At 40.6% G+C, this 17,083-nt stretch overlaps 1 protein-coding gene across 2 annotated transcripts; it reads right to left on the reverse strand.

The window, feature by feature from the left end:
- Positions 1–12,160: 12,160 nt before the first annotated feature.
- LOC147864868 (CDPK-related kinase 7-like) lies at positions 12,161–16,311 on the reverse strand. 2 transcript variants are annotated; one of them, XM_087319042.1, is made up of 11 exons: positions 15,597–16,308; positions 15,285–15,415; positions 15,121–15,162; positions 14,922–15,030; positions 14,754–14,832; positions 14,362–14,658; positions 14,138–14,244; positions 13,262–13,369; positions 13,109–13,171; positions 12,711–12,878; positions 12,161–12,565 (listed from the first exon to the last, which is right to left on the reverse strand). In XM_087319042.1, the coding sequence occupies exons 1-11, from the start codon at positions 16,257–16,259 to the stop codon at positions 12,419–12,421; spliced, it is 1,914 nt and encodes a 637-aa protein (XP_087175168.1). In that variant the 5' UTR covers positions 16,260–16,308; the 3' UTR covers positions 12,161–12,418. The 2 variants fall into 2 exon arrangements, with proteins under 2 accessions (XP_087175168.1, XP_087175169.1); XM_087319043.1 differs by lacking the exons at positions 13,109–13,171; positions 13,262–13,369 and having other exon boundaries at positions 15,597–16,311.
- Between the last annotated feature and the right edge of the window lie 772 nt (positions 16,312–17,083).

Raw genomic sequence — 17,083 nt, forward strand, 5'->3', positions numbered from 1 at the left:
CCAGCAGCAGCCCCCATGCCATCTGTTCGATCGATCGATCGATCAATCTGTTCGTCGTGAAACCTATCTGTCTTGTCATCATCAAAACATCTCTCGGTTTCTCGTTCGGAACAGAGAAATTTGGAAACTCTAAACCCTAAAACCTTTGTTTAGCCTCATGTGTGACTGCCATCTGTTCGATCGATCGATCCGTTCGTTGTGAAACCTATCTATTTGTCCTCGTCGAAACATCTCTCAATTTCTCGTTTGGAACGGAGAAATTTGGAAACTCTAAACCCCTAAAACCTTCTTTTTGCCTCATGTGTGCCTGCGCGTCCAAACGTGCCCCCCCCCCCCCCCCCCCCCCTTCAAGAGTCTGCCATGGTTCGTCAGTCGTGTTGATTTGTAAGATGGTACGCCATTTGGGATTTCTTCTTCAATGAAGGCTCGTGTCACATTCCCTGAACTTGAGTCGGTCGTTCTGTTGTCGCGTGTTGCATGCCCGATATATGTACATTCGGAATTCACAAATTTGAATTCTGAGACGACTGACAACCATTAAGTACGCTAGGTTCCTCCCATGGATGATGGATTTTCCCACCATGTAATAAGGCGAAATGGTTTACATGAAACAAAAAATATCCATCCCAATGTGACCACATTTTTTCAGTGAATCATCGTCCCAAGGGCGTCATGTTTAACGATGAACTACTATGTTTGTCTTTCAAATACATCTGGTTGTTTTACTAAAATACAATTATGTTTCGGTGTCGTGAAGCATTTGCTTCACGATAAAAAAATAAGCTTGAATATTGGATTGAGTGACATTTGAGAGACTTGAACCCATAACCTCGCACATCAAGTATGAAGTATATATAGCATTAGGATAAGTAGTTATGTTTTCATCATCATACTTATGCCATCCCTAATGATTTATTCTTGTTGACCTCAACCCACGGGGATCATTGAATCGACAGAGGTGAGACCTGTTTGGGGGGGTTCGTATATGGAACATTTGGAGATAACTCCAGGAGCGGATCTATCTTCATAGATTAGAGCTTAGATAAGCATGATGGTTATCATGTATCACATGCATTACATGCATGCAAATCACCCTCATATCATCATATGCATGAGAGAACCTATAAAGAGAGGCAAGGAATCAAGGGATGAATCAAGGAAAAGAAGGATAAGAGAGATAGAAAATCAAATAATCAACCAAACAAGCTAGCCCATCTGGGAAGTTTATTATCTCTCAACACTTAAGTTGATGGTTCAAGCCGGAATTTGGTAGAGAAAAGTTTCATCTTGCAATCAAGCATTGTAAAGTTCGTAAAATCTTTTATTCTTAATATAAATCATGTTCATAACTTCATATCGTATACTCTTTCATCTTAAATCATACATTGTCTCTTTCTCTTTATCTATGCTTGTCCCTCTCTCATACATTACTTTTAACTCTTCTTCTTCATATACTTAATCTTTCTAACATCGCCACAGAAGCCTTATTAAAATTTAGCCAACTCACCTTAGTCCCCGTGACCTCGCCGCACGAACCACAACTTCCCCGACACCTTTGACTCTTAAGAAATTATAAAAGTCTATAAACATTACGTTTATAACCTATTTACAATGTTTCTATCACTCTCCACTTTTATCAGGTGTCTTGAGTGTATCTTTTGAGATAGGATGTCTCGTTGATACTTAACAAACTTTTGTCCCGTTGTCAACCAAATATCAATTGGGGCATTGATCATTAACATAGCCAACCTTATGGCATTGATCAATCAGCCATGGACATTAAAAATCTATCTATCTTATTCGTGTGAAGTCAGTGATTAAAGGTAAGTGCTATTTAACCAAACCCTAAACACTCCACCCTGTGTGTGTATTGTGGCGAGTTTTGTAATAGAGGTTTAGTTAACACCATTGTGAGTAATCTCTTTTAGTTATATTGGTCTCAAATACTTAAGCCTTTCAAAGGCATTAGTTAATTTATATGCTTAAAAGAGGTGAGTAAGAGCTCGATAGATTAGGATAAGTGATGTTAGTGGTACAAGAGTGCTCAACAACCAGTCTCGCCCAACTCACCATCAAAAGGGTGTTTGGCATTCCAAAACCCTTGACATACAATAGAGACAAAACTCTACGAACTTGTCGTAAATAGAGTATACAACATTCCAAAAACCTCAACATACAAAGATGTGTGGTCAATGAGTACACCTTGAGTTGACACACTCTCATGAATGAGCCTTATACATATATGCTACTTTAAGAATGATTGTTTCATGTTCAATGGAGGCTAATTCTATTCATTTCAAAAGAGACCGTGTTATAGGTTTTACATTTCTAACTTATATTAATGGAGAGTTACAGATATGATATGGACATTGATCAATCCTTTCATTGGGTCTTGCTCATGGAACTAGAGCTTTACCTTCTCCATTGTCTGTTGTTATGCTCTAGTAAACACGTGTTCCCATGGAGATATTGGCACTACAAAGAGTATAGAGATATATTATCAAAGTCGAGATATATACCAAATCATGGATTACCACATATTACGTAGAATGTTGGTGTTAATTTGTCATAGAACCACAAGAGCAAATTCTCTCATATGGTTAGGTAGTTTACATGAAAAGAAAACTTGACAAGATGTGGCCTAAACGATCTCGTAGAGCTTTCAAGGGAGCTCATATGTGCATAGATTATTAATACATAGATATGCACTTTGTGTTTTGAAGTACACATGAATATCCGTTCTCACAAAAGAGACACACATCAAGAAACTTGTGTACTTAGGTCCCAGGGGTAAATATTGGCTTTTTCATGGGCACTAAAAAAAATCCAAATCAAGGTAGTATTTGACTACTATAGTTATTGGAGTCTGTTGAGAATCAAGCTCAACTTGGTCTAGTGTGTGAACTCACCTTGAGAGTGAAGAGACACTCAAACGGTCAAGAGTCACCATTATGTCACCACTTTGTATTCTAGCATTTAGTATGAGTCATAGAATCATATTCTATGACACATAACTTATGAGCTTTCATATTCCCCATGCTCCATGAGGCTTGTAGTTAATGAAGAGAGAGGGTGACTACATAAAGCACCCTCCTCCCACCTTGTACAATGTTGAGTCTTTCTCCTTTGCTAATATACTTTTAACCTTGCGTATACTCTCTCTATCTCTCTCTCTCTCTCTCTCTCTCTCTCTCTTACACACACACACACAACTCACATCTCTTCCACTTCACAAGAATCCATCTCTTGATTCTTTACATGGTATCAGAGTGATTTGGTAGCTCGATCTAGCCCATTCGCCTCATCGTGATCGTGTGTTGTGCTCCATGCCGACGACCAAGAACCGGCTCATCACTATTGTAGCTTCGCTACATAGCTCGCACTTGAAGAGAGAAGAAGAAGAAGAAGAAGAAGAATCGACATAATGAATACTCAAATGGGGAGCGCTCTCCCTACCGAGAAGTTGGATCGAAACAACTTCGCATCTTGGGAGTACAAGATGCACCAATACCTTGTCGGACAAGGCTATTAGAGCTACATCAAAGGAGCGCATGAAGACCGACCCGCCGAAGCGGCTCCCGGATACGCGACATGGGAGCAATCCGCAAGCCGCATGATGTATTGTTTGGCGACATGTGTTCATGACCACATGCTCGATTACATTCGAGAAGCCAAGACGCCGAAGGAAGCATGGGAAAATCTACGAAAGATTTTCGCCGCCAACACGACTGTGAGGAAGCTTAAACTCCGCTAAGAGTTGAACAACATTCAACAAAGGGACATGTCCATCACGACATACACCTTGAAGATCAAGGAGCTTTGCGACTCGCTCGACTCAATAAGCATAAGTATAGATGATGATGAGATGGTGCAAATATGCCTCGGCGGCCTCGCACCACGGTTCGGCGCGATGTGAACCGCCGTTCTAGCACGAGAGAAATCTCCCTTCTTCTTCGAGCTCCAATCAATGCTATTGGTCGAAGAAAACCACGTGCGTACAAGGAGCAATGAGTCGGAAGGCCACATGCTCTACACGCACTCTAATGGAGGAAGAGGACGCGGACGAGCGAGAGGCCGATTCAGCCAAGGACAAGGCGAACGAGGTCCGACCTACGACAACAACTCCCAATTTCGGCCGCAAAACGGAGGCCAACAAGGAACCTTCGCAAGAAGGGGGGGCTTCCACTCCGGCCCGAGCCGTCTAAACGCAACCAAATGCGGATATTGCGGAAAGCTCGGCCACCACGAAGAAGAGTGCCGAAAGAAGATGCGTGAATCGGCTCCCACAAGCCGACAACTCACGAATTACGCACACAACTCCGACTACGAAGATCGTGGCAGAATGTATGCGCACAACTCTGACCGTGGTGAAATGTACGGGCACAACTCCGACTACGAAGATCGTGGCGGAATGTATGGGCACAACTCCGACCGTGGCGGAATGTTCATGATGAAACATAGAGCAAACTCTATGTTGGCCGCTACCTCAACTAGTGCCCTCAATCCGGAGGACGTATGGTTTGTAGACTCCGGAGCCTCAAACCATATGACATCCCATAAAGAATGGTTTCTCGAACTTCGAGAGCCGTAGCGACCCGGTTATGTCGAAACCGGAGATGACACTACGCACCCGATTCGGCACATCGGCAATGTCCCGTTCGGCGAAAGAGGTAAGCAAACATACATTAAAAATGTCTTGCATGTTCCCACCATCACGAAGAATTTGGTCTCGGTCGGCCAAATGGTTGAGTAAGGGATGCAAGTACGATTCGATCAAGAAGGGTGCATCATCGAAAAAGAAGGCCGAATCATCGCACGTGGAAGAAGAGAGGGCCAGATGTTCATTCTCGATTCGCACGAGATGAAATCCGCCATGTTCGCGAAAAGCACGAAAGCCGACTCCAACATAGAGCTATGGCATAAGCGAATCGGGCACATCAATCTCAACAAACTCAAAGCAATGAGATCGAAAGGAGTCGTTATCAGACTCTCGACATTCAAAGAGAAGGAGATTGAAGGTGTATGTGAAGCGTGCCAATTCGGCAAGCAACACCGACACCCATTCCCGAAGGAGCAGAATGTGAGCAAAGGCGTACTCGACGTAATTCATTCCAATGTATGGGGTCCGGCCCAGACGTCGACATTCGGCGGATGCCGATATTACGTGCTCTTCATCGACGACTTTTCTAGGCACACTTGGATCTACCCGATGCGGCAAAAGAGCGAAGTGTTTGGACACTTCCAAAATTTCAAGAATGAAGTTGAGAAAGCCACGGGCCGACATGTACGATGCATTCGATCGGATGGCGGCAAGGAGTACTTCTCGGACGATTTCACGACGTATCTCCGAAAGGAAGGAATTCGGTGAGAATTCACTTGCCGACACACTCCGCAACAAAACGGAGTAGCCAAGTGCAAAAATCGGCACATCCTCAAAGTAGCGTTGTCGTGAAGATCCGTCACTACGCGCGGATCATGAGGCGGAACCGCCGGGGTTCTGGACCAGAAGGATTTAGAGTCGATACAAGCTTTGGCGAGAAAGTACTTAAGATAGATTGGGAAAGAGAGAAGTTGAGATTACACGATCAATTTGATAACAAATTTCTTCCTCTTAATTTTCATAAAAAAAAACCGTGTTTTTTCTCCTTCCCCTTCTCTCTTTTATAGATGCTCTCATGCATATGATGCATGTGAGGGTACAAGACATGCATAAATTGCATGTTTGCCATTTGGCGCTTATGTATTACATGTGGTGCATGATAACCACGTCACTCATTTTAGTTCTCATGTATGAGAATTTACATGTAAAAGTACAATGATAGAAATATAATTTTAATTAAATAACATGGCTTAATGGTAAGCCATTTGACTCTTAACTTGGAGGTGCAAGGTTTGAATCCTTACTTGCCCTCCTTGTATATGTAAATATGTATATATATTTTTATATTTATTTATCTAGTCGCCGGACGCCGCCGTCGGATCACCGTCGGATCACCGTCGTCGGTCCGGTTTTGGTTGGCAAAAACCCTTTACGAGTAGCTAGCCCACGTCCACTCTTAGTTCAAGTTACCTTGAACTCTTTATGCTCCACACATAGACACAAAGATAATATCTTTTGCTCCACCTTATATATGATGAGAGTTGTATTTGTCGTGCCTATGTGGGATATCTCACAATTTTCTCCTTTCCTTTTACAAACTTTATACCCTCATATCTTGACATTTAGTTGTTCGTTTCTCGTGTAATAAAGTGCATTCGAAACCTCCATCATTTTGTACTTAGATATTAAATCTATTAAAAAAATTATCTTCACAATTATTGTACTACGTGATTCATACTCGATTTCGTACGTTTTATAGGATTTTCACACTATTGCCGAAAATATTCACGACAGCGCGGGCCATGATGAACGAGAAGCATATGCCCAAGTCATATTGGGCCGAAGCGGCAAATACGACCGTCTACCTAATGAACCGGTGCACAACATCCGGCGTGCACGAGGTCACTCCGCACGAAAGATTCTTCGGAAAGAAGCCGAACCTATCACATGTTCGGATATTCAGCTCCATTACGTACGTGCACATCCCCGACGAGAAGCGTCAAAAGCTCGACCCGAAGTCGGAGAAATGTATCCTCGTAGGATACTCACTGGAGCAAAAGGGGTACAAGTGCTACAACCCCTCAACTCGAAAATCTCGGGTAAGTCGAGACGTCGTCTTTGACGAGTCTGCATCCTGGTACGCACCAGAGACAACTTCGACTCCGACCCTGCTCGACCCGGAATCCACCGAACAAGAGATAGAGGACGAAGATCACCTTACGTGCATGTTCGAAGAAAGTCCGATCACGACCCGATTGAGCGGACCACAAGAGCCTTTGAGCGATCAAAGCACATCACGGCCTAGCTCGAAGATGGACAAAGGCAAGGCAAAAATGGTGAAATACGAAGACGATCGCTTCACCAACAATGAGTCAACTCACTCACTCGACAGTGAGTTCGGCGGTTTCGAGGTACCAATTGGAGCAAAGAAAGCCCTCATCTCTGCAAATGAAAAGCTCCACCGATCCACTCGTAAAAAGAAGCCTGTAAGCCGATTCGGCTACAACGATTATATGGCGTACCATTACGCCTTTATGATGAAGGTAGCAACAATACGAGAGCCGGAAACCTTTTCGGAAGCCGCGAAGGACCCGCGATGGATCGCAACAATGAACAAGGAGATGCAGGCAGTACGGAAGAACGAGACGTGGGATCTTGTTCCCACCTCACCACACAAAAAGGCGATCGGATGCAGATGGATCTACAAAGTGAAGTACAATGCGGACGGTTCCGTCAACCGCTACAAAGCTCGACTCGTAGCGAAAGGATACGCTCAGACACATGGTGTCGACTACGAAGAAACCTTTGCCCCGGTGGTAGAGATGACGACGGTGCAGATCGTAATTGCGATTGCCGTGGCGAAAGGGTGGCACCTCCACCAAATGGACGTCAAGAACGCCTTTCTACAAGGCGAATTAGAAGAGGAGGTCCACCCGGCTTCAACTCGAGCACCCATCCGAAAGTTGTATGCCGAATCAAGAAGCCACTCTACGGCCTCAAGCAAGCACCACGTGCTTGGCATTCGAAGATAACGCAATATCTTCATCAAATCGGCTTCCGTATGTCAAAATTAGACAACTCCCTCTACATACGTAGTGATTCTGCAAATCCGATCGTCATCATTTTATATGTGGATGACCTAGTCATTGGAGGTGAGCATCTCATCGAAATCAATAAAGTCAAATCCCTCCTTTCCGACAAGTTCGAGATGATGGACATGAAGGAGCTCCACTACTTCCTCAGCATCGAGGTAATTTGGACTCCGGTCGGATTCATGATCTCTCAATGGCACTACATCCTCAACTTGTTATACAAGTTCGGGATGGCTGAGTGCAAATCCGTGGCAACCCCGTTCGATCGTAATCTCAAACTAGATGCGAACTCCGGCACCAAAGCGTGTGAGCCGACTCAATATCAGCAACTCATCGGGAGTCTCATCTACCTCACGATCACACGACCCGATCTGAGTTATCCGGTCGGTCTCCTTAGCCAATTCATGCAAACACCGCGTGATACTCACCTGGATTGCGCTAAGCGAGTTCTACGCTACGTGAGCGGCACAATGGATTGCGACATCCTCTACAAGACCGTGATGCCAATACAACTCAATGGGTACACAGACGCCGATTGGGCCGACTACAAAGCTGATAGAAGATCAACCTCTGGATTTGTTTTCTCCCTCGGCAGCGGAGCAATATCCTGGAGTAGCAAGAAGCAGCCTACCGTTGCTCTTTCGAGTACGGAGGCGGAATACAGGGGTGTAGCCGTAACTGCGTGTGAAGCCGTATGGCTCAAGAGGATTTTGAAGGATCTAGGCGTACCCATCAAGGATCCGACTTCCCTTTACTGCGACAACATGAGCAATATCTATCTGGCTCGGAACCCGGTGTTCCACCTGCGGACAAAGCACATCGAAGTGCACTATCACTTCATCCGAGAGCATGTTCTGGCTAGCGATGTCAACCTACAACACATTAGCACCAATCTTCAAACAACCGACATCTTCACTAAAGCCTTAGGAGCCGACAAGCTATGGCAATTCATGACCGATCTCGGATTGACGATCCCTGACCTGCCAAGCTTGAGGGGGAGTACTAAAGACACTACGCAATAATGCATGTATTCCACAACCACGCAATGAAGTAGCGAAGAGTCGATCTACCGCGCAAAGCCGCGAAGAAAGACGCAAGCCGAAGCACAGACTTCGCAACTATGCACAACGCAAGCCGGAGCACGGATTCCGCAACTCCGCATAAAGCGAGTCGAAGCGGATTTTGGATACCGTATGAAACCGACCCAACTTGAGCTTGAGAGGTCATGTTGAGAATCAAGCTCAACTTGGTCTAGTGTGTGAACTCACCTTGAGAGTGAAGAGACACTCAAACGGTCAAGAGTCACCATTATGTCACCACTTTGTATTCTAGCATTTAGTATGAGTCATAGAATCATATTCTATGACACATAACTTATGAGCTTTCACATTCCCCATGCTCCATGAGGCTTGTAGTTAATGAAGAGAGAGGGTGACTACGTAAAGCACCCTCCTCCCACCTTGTACAATGTTGAGTCTTTCTCCTTTGCTAATATACTTTTAACCTTGCGTATACTCTCTCTCTCTCTCTCTCTCTCTTACACACACACACACACAACTCACACCTCTTCCACTTCACAAGAATCCATCTCTTGATTCTTTACAGAGTCTATGGTACAAATGGAGTACGAGAAATGGGTTCATAGTTGACGGTCACCATGGAGTAGCATAACATGTATTTAGGTTGAAAGAAAAATGAAATTGGCGGGTTCTACAAATGCATTTTTTTGGTACCCTTCCTTACAAAAGTTGCCTTTATATTAACTAGTTTTATAATTCATTCAAAGGTTCCCCTTGCCATAAGATCATCGTAGATATAGAAGGAACCACAAGGGATGATCATGAATTAGTAAGTAATAATTATTTACGAGTTTGTATAGTTCCTTCCACATATGAAATCAAGCAATATTTATAAATTATCATGTATGATGCAACATTTCAATATTTGCCAACGTAGAAACGAATTATTATTAAGTTACAAAATTTCCAAACGAAGTTATTGATCGTTGATTCTTCAAGCAAAGAAACCAACAAAGGAAATTCACATGTCATGAATCTTACAACTATTTTAAATTCTTGTATATGGGAACATACATATGTACCCATCAAGGTTAACCAAAATCAAGATAAATAGTGGAATTCCTCTAAGACTATTCTTAGTTGTATACATCACATAAACAACAAATATATTATCCCTATGATTTAATGAGTATTTATCTTTCAACTTTTCAAATCCTCTTTTAAAACACACTAAAGCCCAAAAAGTGTGACTTTTCAAAGGTAATAATTCAAAAAAGCTATTATGGTGCGCAATCGATATCCTACCTACAAATATGATGAGTGAATGTATGGTCAGGTACCAAGAAAGAGATAGGTGCGCTTGAGCTCAATTGATTTATTATGTCACAAGTTATCTTAATAAAACATTAGGTTGTCTCAAATTTTTTTGAAGTTTGAGACCCCTTTACTATATAATCCAAGTATTCACCTAGGGTTCAGATAATAATAAAAAATTATACATGCACGCACACATATACTGGCGTTAAGCTAAAGCTTCCTTTCTCACCATAGATGATTGTAGTTTGCATTATTGTTTCATTTTAACAAACAAAAAGTAAAACTTGATTGAAATGTTGCTCGAAGCTGGCTATTTATTTTATGTAAAGGGAAGACTTTGCATTTATTTTGGAATCGCCAAACTTCCAATGAAATCCTACAAACAAAATGTACATACATGCAGGAGGGGGGAAGCGAGACAATGAAGATGAAATGACGATTATCATTTATATGATTCAATGAGAGATAAGAGCGAACCGTAGATGTTCAACAAGTTCTCGGGGGGTGTATGAATGTGATCGTATGCAATGGTAGAATGGTTTCATCATCTTCGTATCCTTCTTTTGCTTCTTCTTCCGATAAGCACTAATGTGAATCACGTGTGCGAATTGTGATCTAGGATGTTGTCTTCGACAATCGTGATATCACTGGAGAACCGAGGTTTCCGTCAGTCCCAACACAACATGAAGAATTGTCCATGTTTCATCCATGGCTCCGAACTCTGAGTGTGTATGTACATATATGTGTTGTGACACGTGTGTATGTGTATGTGTGTGTGTTGTGTGTATGTATGTGTATGGTCCATGTATGGTGTATGTGTATTGATGTGACATGCCCTGTGCCCAGCTCATAGTGAGGCTTCTATGTATGTGTCATCAGTTGACACAACCCCTTCACCCAATTGAAGGAGATGGGCAGGAGAAGATGGAAGATTGGCTATGCATGTTTTGCCTGCAGGGAGGAAGCAAAAAGGAAAGGCTGCTAAAAAGGTGTGCGTAAATTTTAAATAAACCTTGGGGACACAGTTGAAGAAGCACTGTTTAAAGGACCCAAATGTATGGGATGGTCATGTGTCATGAAGTTATGGCATCTCTTTGTGAGGTTGCAGCAAAACAAGAAATGCCTTCTCTCTTTTTGTATATGTATGTGCGTATACATTTGTATATACATACATATACATGGCATCTCTTTATGAGGTTGCAACAAAACAAGAAATGTCTTCTCTCTTTGTGTATATGTATGTGTTTATACGTATACATATATGTATATCGTAAATACATACAAGTATAAGTATAAGTATAAGTATAAGTATAAGTATAGGTATAGGTATAGGTATAGGTATAGGTATAGGTATATGTATATGTATATGTATATGTATATGTATATGTATATGTATATGTATATGTATATGTATATGTATATGTATATGTATATAAGTATAAGTATAAGTATAAGTATAAGTATAAGTATAAGTATAAGTATAAGTATAAGTATAAGTATAAGTATAGGTATAGGTATAGGTATAGGTATAGGTATAGGTATAGGTATATGTATAGGTATAGGTATATGTATATGTATATGTATATGTATATACGTATATGAATTCGAGAAACTGAATGAATGATGCTAGTATTATAGGTATAGGTATAGGTATATATATATGTATGTATATACGTATATGAATTCGAGAACCTGAATGAATGATGCTAGTATTATATGAAGTCAAGCTGCCACCCCTGAAGGAAAAGCTACGAAATAGACTTAATCTCACAATAGCTGGTGCCACAAATATGCCATTTTCTTTTTATTACTGAAACAATGAGGCATATTAAGAGGAGAACTGAAAAAGCTTATATGGAGAGGGACAAAGAGTGCATTCCTCTCGTTCATGAGTGTAGTTTTGAGGTATGGAAGTACATAGTTTTACATTTATCGATTCATGGAGATCTTGATTAGTGTAGTTTCAAGAGTTTTGATAGAGGGCATCTAGTTAAAAAAATCTGAGACAACTTGATGTTTTTGTATGAATAGTTGAAATGATATTTATAGGAAATAATGTGTTAAATATGCAAAGGGTGTTATCCCCATGAAGCCATTCCTCCATCTAGTTAAAAAAATCTGAGCCAACTTGATGTTTTTGTATGAATAGCTGAAATGATATTTATAGGAAATAATGTGTTTAAATATGCAAAGGGTGTTATCCCCATGAAGCCATTCCTCCACAACAACTACTGCAGAGGGATGAGGTTTAGCTTTTATCAAGGCTAGCCTAAGTAAGCTTGTTAAGAAAGAATCCTTTCCAGAAAGCTCAATGCAATAAAATTACAACCATAATCAAAATCGAAGGTATTTATATATGTATACTTTTATCAGTTGGATCCATGAAATAATTATTTAGGGGGCTGTTGATGTTTAGTTCGTGGTGGCATCCCGCGTACCAAGTTTGTGAACCCAAATAAGCTTAGTTTTCCATCATTATGTCTCACCCAATCATGCAGAATAACATGAGCAGGAATTGACGACGGGATTCCAAGCTCCTGAACAGAATATAAGAAAATTAAAATGGAAATTGAATCACAATTCACCTCTTTGCTTCAACCAATAGAACGAGCTATGAAAGAGAGAATGGATAATAGAAAGAGAGATAGATATATTCATCTTCGCAGTAGAGAAAGTACTCACTCGAGCAAGATCTTCAATCAGCACAACTCGGTTTCCTTCTTTCTCAAAGATCTGGTAAGCTTTTTTCGCTTGCTCTTCCCATGTATCAAGACCTTCGAGTTGTGGAACGCTTGTAGCTGCTGCACAAAACTCTTGAAAGTCCATCTTTTTCGATTGAGCTGCATCAATCTGGCCACAGAAACTCATGCCTTAGCTCTGTAATGGAGTTAGTAATGACAAGAACAACAAGGCTATATTCAACCTTATGAACTATCACATGAAGCACATCTTTCATTTTCTGGATTGATGTTATTGGTGATTGTTATATGCTGAGATTTCAGTTTAGTTGCAGTGGGATATTGTATGTTCTTTTATTGTATTATGCAATACCATTTATGAAGAGACAAGAGATTACATACAGGAGCAATCATGTCAAATATCTTGGAGGCTTTCATTGTCTCGGTTGCATTTTTAGTTAGGACCTGTGAGGGAAGTATACCTTTCTATTAGATGTCAAAAGAAAGGAATGGAAAATAAACATTTGAAGCTAAATAAAATAAAGGGTTACTCACTGATCTGAAATTCTCCAAAGATATCTTGCCATTTTTTACTGGTCCCAACATTGTGAATTGAGCTTGTAGGTAGAATAGCTGATCTTCTGATAATGTCTTTGCTAATGCCTGAAATTAAATTTCCAAAATGTTTTTCATGCAAGTCTTTCTTCGTGGGAATACTTTTTACTATTACCAGTTTATCATGTGGCCAATGAGGCAGAATTGTCCTAGAAATTATCTGGGAAGAAATCTCTCTTTTTTTATCCTTTTTCCACTAATGTGAATGCATCTCACTCTGAAATGGCACAAGATAGAGTTTGATAATCTAGTTTGGAAATTAGGATATTCATCCAATATTCACACAATGATCAAAACCTTGGAATTGCCAACCTAATAAATATTCTGTTTTTGCTATCAACCACATTATGGGCAATTGTCTCCCAAGACTATAAAAAACTAGCATAGAGTTCAGAAAGGAGATGTTAAGTTTGTGCTGCTTTATATGAGTAAAAGTGTATTTTGAGAGAACGCCGTCAGTTTAGATCACTGTCACACATTTGTTTGCATGCGGTTGTGGTTTGTAATTGGATGTTATTTCTAAGTTCTTACCAAATTTTGTGAAACATAACAATGGATTCTGCCTTCACCACATGAAAATTTTCGCATATGTAAGTTTTTTCCAATTATTTGAAGTGTAGTACTAATTCTTAATGACTTGTCTGAAATATAGCAGTGAAGTTCCTTTTTTCTTGATCGCATTACATATTGGTCTTGTTTAGGCTATATTAGAAATTTAAGTTCCAATTCTTGTTGAAATACAGCAAAAGATTTTTCTCTTTTTTTTTCTCCTAATCACATTAAACATTTTTTTGATCATGTGTAAAACGTGCTTACCTTCAAAGCTGCACGCCGTATAATGGATGATCTGAGGTAGGACTTCATTAGCCTGAATACTAATATATCAAGAGGAACTTTGTGCAGTCCACGTAGCCAAGGATGAGCTGACACAATGGTGGAAACAACCTATCTTTACTCCTTGAAACATCAACAAAAACCCAAAATAATCTCTTCCCTTTTTAAACATGTTCCATCAAAGGAAATAGGAGCACTGTACATACTTAATGCTTGAGCAGCAGATATTCTTCTATGTCGATCCTTTGTTAGAAGCCTCTTAACAAAGTCTTTTGCATCGTCAGATATTGATGGCCATGGTGCTACATCAAGAGGTGGATCCGACTTCAATACCGATCTGAATATTCCAGATTCTGTGCGTGCCCAAAATGGCCGACTTCCACTCAATAGAATGTAAGTTATAACTCCCACACTCCATATATCCGCTTCTAAACTGTATGATCTGTGAAGAACCTCTGGTGCCACATAGTATGCACTTCCAACGATGTCGTTTAGTCTTTCATCTGTAATGAATCAAGAGTGTCATATATGATTTCAAGCATTTGCCATCATGATACACAAACTTCCAACATTTTTCTTTGTTGATGTTTTCATGTACCTGGTCTGACAAAATCCGATAGTCCAAAATCAATGGCCTTAAGCAGGGCATTATCATCATTACTTGTGAAGAGAAAATTCTGATACAACACCATATTCATGCTGATTATGAAGTTTCTTTTGAAATTTTAAGGCACTAATGAACGACCCATGCACAAATAAGAAATACCTCTGGTTTTAAGTCGCGATGCACGACTCCCTGAAAGTGGCAAAAGGATATCACACTCAGAATTTGCACTACAACAGCCTTTGCTTCCTCCTCTGAGTACTTTCCACCTCTACAATAATCCATGGCAATTTACATTTGAAAAAAACTAAATCTAGAGATAGTAAAGGAAACTAGTGATGGCAAAAACAGTAATATATACCTTGAAAGCAATCTGTCCAGCAACTCACCACCCTCACACAACCTGTGAAAACTTACAAATCAAATCCAAATCTAGCAACACATACCTCAGTTCCCCACTCATCCTATAATTATTGGCTCTTTAGAACTTACATAATGATTATAATGTCAAGAAAATGAACTCACTCCATAACTATATACACATTCGTGGTGTCTTCACATGCATCATGGAACTTCACGAGATTCGGGTGCCCAGAAAGTGCCTTTAGTATTTTAACCTCTCTTTTTACATCTTCAATGGCAATGGCTGTTGTCATCTGAAAACAAAATGAGCAACATTGGATTTAGGAGCAGCTTTATACTCAACTTCATCAGAGTCACATAGGATTGTGCAAAGAGATTCAGAGACACTATTCGAGTTTTAAGCCATGAAAGAGAGATTTGAATGAAGCTCCGAAAACTTTAGGCTGCGTTACACTACGAAGAGAAATATGTCACCTTCTCTTTAGAGATGACCTTGACAGCGACAGATTGTCCCTTCAGGTCCCCTTTCTTGACAATGGCTCGACAAGTATGACCGAAATGCCCACGTCCAACTTCTTCAGCAATTTCATATTTGATGGTGAAGTTCTTCGCATATCCGAAATACTTCCGAAGGGGTTTCTGTAAAGCATGATCGGAAGAGTCTTGATCACATTGATTATTAATAGAAACAGCTTCTCCATTAATGGGTTGTTTTGTTGTTCCACGCCGCCGAAGAAGAGCTGATTGTATGTGTTTTGCAGGGGAGGGAGGAGGGAAGGGTCTCTTTTGGAGGCGTCGGGGTGTGCCATTAGCCGGTGAGCTTTCACTCTGAGGCCGGAAAGGCGATCTGAAAGGAGACCGGAATGGTGATGTCCATGTCCAATAGCCTGGAGATGCTCTATATTGAGAGTTTGGTTCTCTGTTTGTTATTCCTTCTCGTCTAATTGTAGAGGGCAATTTGGGTTCTCTATTTGTTGTACTTCCTTGTCTTTGTCTTGAAGCAGACAGATTAGATTCTCTGTTTGTGGCTACATTTGCAGCGTTTCCCGAATCTCCTATTTGTTCTACATAGAATCCAATACTGTTTCGTGTTGAATCACCATCAAATTGAGCTCCTTTGCCATAGCATATTCCCATGGCATGCTAATTAATAATGCAAAGGATCCAAAAAAGCAGTGAAATGGCTATATGCTAATTTAGATGGATGCAGCCCAATTATACCTCAATGGACAAAAGCATATTTTGGAGGAGAATTATCCTGATTACTAGAGCTCAGTGACAATCTTTCAATAATCAAAGCCCCTTCAATTTTGCAGAGAATTATGCTTGTTTCTATATGTTGATTTGGATATCTGCAGCCGTATGGTATCTTTGAATGTTAGGCAAAGCCCCATTTGGTTTGGAAGAGAAGTATGCTTGATTCCATGCTAATTTGGATAAGTGTTGCCCAGCAGTGATAAACTTTCGATAGGGAGAAACCAATAAATTTGGATTCTGTTAGACAATTATGCTTACTTGCATGCTAATTTCGATTAATACAGCTCAAGGATATCTTCCAATGTATTTAGCTTAATTCCATGCTAAATTTGATCAATTCAGCCTAATGATAAATTTTAATAAGCAGAAACACATTCAATTTGGAAGAGAATTGTGGATCAATGCAGCTGAATCAGTTTGCCAAAATACCCATTCAATTGGGATAAGAATTATGGTTTTGATTTTGGACCAATCCGGTTTGACACTGACATCTTCAACTAGAGCTGAAGCAAACCCATTCAATTTGGGAGAGAAATCATGCTTAAAAAAACACAATTTCACAACCCCTAAATTGGTATATACAGATTACCCAAAACAGGGGGGGGGGGGGGGGGGGGGCTAAAGCTATGAATTGAGGACAAATGTGCGGAACCCTAAAATCATAGCACAGATTTTGGATTGGGGGGGTGGGGGGTGAAGGATTA

The sequence above is a fragment of the Azolla caroliniana genome, unplaced genomic scaffold, assembly GCF_043228905.1.
Source record: "Azolla caroliniana isolate FFs.n. ecotype wild unplaced genomic scaffold, voAzoCaro1.0.p SCAF_4, whole genome shotgun sequence".
NCBI classification, from domain to species: domain Eukaryota; kingdom Viridiplantae; phylum Streptophyta; class Polypodiopsida; order Salviniales; family Salviniaceae; genus Azolla; species Azolla caroliniana.